Here is a 3540-nt window from a genome sequence, read left to right as displayed (position 1 = left end):
CACAGTCTTGTATCTCCTCAACTACATTTACTACAAAGGTAAAGGTTGTCATGAGATTTTTGTTTTTTACTGAGTTGCCACCACCAAGTGTTTCTGCTCACTTTCATACAGGAAAGTGGCCGATTGGGTTTGATCCTGCCCTGACCAAGTTGGATGAATTCACCGTGGATGAAAATGAAAAGGTTTGAAATTGCAGTATGCTTAATATAAATATGCATACATACAACTTTTAAAAAAAAAAAATAATTTTCATATAAAAATTTCCATATTTATGTTTACACTTATTTTCCAGGTTCCAGTCCAGATGATGAAAATAGAAAAACACTTTTATACTTTTGATGACGAAATCGGCACATTAGTCCTCCACCTTCCCTTCAGCAACTCCTTCTCAATGCTGCTGCTGATGCCTGATAATATGACTACTCTGGAGAACATGATCAGTCCCACTCACGTTATTGAATGGCTGAAAGTAACAGAGTCTAGGTAAGCGCATACATGTTGCACTTACTTTTAAGGTTTAGTGTAACTTGCTCCCTCAATTTTTACTGAATTTGTCCTCATTGTTTTTCTGTTCTAGGGATTGTGGCATTTATATTCCCAAGTTTTCCATCAAGACTTCCTACACCCTGAATGATGTGCTGAAGGAAATGGGAATGACAGATGTGTTTGATCATGCAAATCTGAGTGGTATTTCTAAAGAACATAACCTGACTGTATCAGAGGTATGACAGAAAATGTACTGTTTAAATTTCCTTTCTTCATTCTGTCCATATTTGAACTCACTCTGTTGTTTAGGTTGTGCACAGAGCTGCCCTGGATGTTGACGAGGAAGGAGCCTCTGCTGCCGCTGCTACAGGAAACGTCGTCTTTGACTCTTGCTTGAAGCAAGATTTGAAGTTTAATAGTCCTTTCATGTTCATGATTGTTGAACGAAGTACGGAGACCATACTTTTCATGGGCAAAATTTCCAACCCAAACCTCTGAAGAAAACTTTGCAAGCGCAGTTGTAATAAACCTTACATTCAAAGGAAATGTGGTCTTTGCATACATAGAGATGCAGTAATTATTGTGTTTGTGTATATATAAAAAAAAAAGAGGAATGTACGGTACATTAAACACTAATCCATTCAATATTAGATTTAAGACCGCTTCCATAGTGTGAATGACAGTCCTGGTGACCTCTGAACCTGAGGTCAACGTCCCTGAACGATTATAGTTAGCTTTGACCTGAATGTCTTGCACATTCACTGTCCTAAAATACCTCATAACTTTAAAGCTAGAAAATAATTGATCATGTTTCACATTAACATGAACTACTTGCAATTTAAAAAAAATAATAATAATAAAATAAAATTAAAAAAAATCCCACTGTTTAAATGTCTTGGGCTGAAGAAACTTGACATGTTAAAACGGAGTCTGAGAATCCCAAAGCATTTTTTGGGGGCTGCTAAAACTCAAAGCTGCAGATTTGTGAAATGCATTAAACGATCTGCCTTATCTTGTACGCATTTTATCCATCCGTTTCACACCTGGACAAAAGTTTGAATAGACGGTTTTTGTTAAAGCCAACTAGAACGAATAATTACAGAAACACTTCTGCAAGACTTGATAACTTTGAGATCAGCAAGGGACTGCTTATTGCCCTCCATCACTCATCAGCCAGAGGTGCCAGGCCTGTTTAAAGTCTGTCAGCCTCATCTGTACAGGGAGACATTTTAGACTAGCTGATCTCAACTGACCCTCTGACTCTCTGGTCCAAGCCATCCCATTTTGGTGTGAAACGGGTACCTCACACCTGAGATCCTTGGGATGCAAACCATGCCGGCTGTTCCTACATAAGGCACTACTGTGTTTGGATGTTGACGACAGAGCATGTCAAGTCTGGTTTAAACATTTTAAGCTGATGCTATTTCATAAAAAAAAAAAAAAAAATCCCTTCTACCTGCACTTATGGCCTGACAATCCAGCTGAATTACACTTAGTTCTTCAAATTCCAAAAGTCAACTATTGTAGCATGAAGATGCTCTCCCCTAACTATGACCCTTGGGTTGTCCTTCAGACTCGCCATGAATTTTCTTAAGTTTTTAACTTGAATGTCTGTTTTCAATGGTGGAGAAAGTACTCAAACACTGTACTTAAGTAAAAGTACAAATAAACAGACAAAAACGTACTCTACTAAAGTAGAAGTACCACATTAACGTTTTTACTTAAGTAAAAGTAAAGTACTTTCTTTTAAAAATACTTAAAGTATTAAAAGTAAAAGTACTTGCTGAATGTATTACCTAATGCAGTGGTCTACAATATCATTAAATGTACCTACTGTATGTATATTTTCTGTAATACATTAATAGTATTGTCATTTTAATAAACAACGTTGCAGATACATGTTTTTATTGTGTTTACTCTGTGACACAGTTCACACCTGCACTTGTGATTCTATGTGTCAGAACTTCAGGGATGACATGCAGAGTTAAATGTCATTAAGCAAAATAAGAGGAATGATTTAACCTTTAAAAGTTTTTAACACAAATCAAAATCATTGTCATTTTAACTGCAGTAAACACGTTTAAGTAAAAGTTGTCTGCCTGAAAAAAAAAAGCATTAGACACATCTAACAAAGGATCATTTCAACTCCAATTTGTCATCAACTCTAGTTAAAATACTGTCTAGTCAACCTTGTAATGGGTCAATAGTGAACAATATTTTAACTTCCTGACACCATTTTCAAAACTTGGACCCGAGAGTCGAATTAGGAGACATCTCTCATCTCCTGTCCTAACATCCCATGAACTGAAAAATTTTGACATTGCAGCAAGAATTTCTTGCTCAAGTTCAGAAGAAGTTGTTTTTCAAAGTTTTTTAAGTCCAGTTTGTCTCTTTTGGGAGAGAGAATCTGTCCTGCTGTAATGAATAGTCTTTCAATAATATTTCAATAGACTTTCAATAGTCTTTCAGTAAGGCCATGGGTGGCACGTACTGTATCTTCTGGCTGACTTTCCTCAGTGGAATCTATTTTGGGCGTGTTAGCGGTGCTGCGGGTGCACCCAGCTCAACGACATATATACTAGAATATAGCTCTTCTTGAAGGTGGGTCTAATGTTACCTGCCCACTTTGCATTGATTCAATGGACCAACTCCCCTCACGCCATTGGTTACTTTCAAATTAACGAACAAATAAAAAAAGTTGCGACGTGAATGTAACAACACATTATAGAAATGTAGTGTAGTAGAAAGTACAGATACTTAATGTAAAATGTAGTGGAGTAAAAGTAAAAAGTACCCATGTTTAACTCTACTTAAGTAAAGTACAGATACATGAAAAGTGTACTTAAGTACAGTAATGAAGTACTTGTACTTAGTTACACCCCACCACTGGGTGTTTTACACATTCACTAACTCAAGTCAGCTAAAGTTTGACTTGACCTTTTTTTCCTAAGCTTTTAAGAAAGAAAATCATTAAAGTTTAATTTAATTATAGCAAATGTGAACATGAATAATGTTTTCAATCACAATTAAATAATTTGAAATATAATGTTTAAC

At 36.0% G+C, this 3540-nt stretch overlaps 1 protein-coding gene across 1 annotated transcript; it reads left to right on the top strand.

Moving 5' to 3' along the window:
- Positions 1-7: 7 nt before the first annotated feature.
- Positions 8-1023, top strand: LOC119414043 (serpin A3-1; the record flags this gene model as incomplete). Its single annotated transcript, XM_037681155.1, has 5 exons — positions 8-38; positions 112-182; positions 293-483; positions 578-722; positions 796-1023. Coding segments are annotated over 5 exons (627 nt in total), but the record flags the coding sequence as incomplete, so codon positions are not given.
- Between the last annotated feature and the right edge of the window lie 2517 nt (positions 1024-3540).

The sequence above is a fragment of the Nematolebias whitei genome, chromosome 8, assembly GCF_014905685.2.
Source record: "Nematolebias whitei isolate Nwh7 chromosome 8, NemWhi1, whole genome shotgun sequence".
Classification (NCBI taxonomy): Eukaryota; Metazoa; Chordata; class Actinopteri; order Cyprinodontiformes; family Rivulidae; genus Nematolebias; species Nematolebias whitei.
The sequence above is the reverse complement of the archived record's forward strand: the minus strand, read 5'-3'. Positions and strand labels throughout refer to the sequence as shown.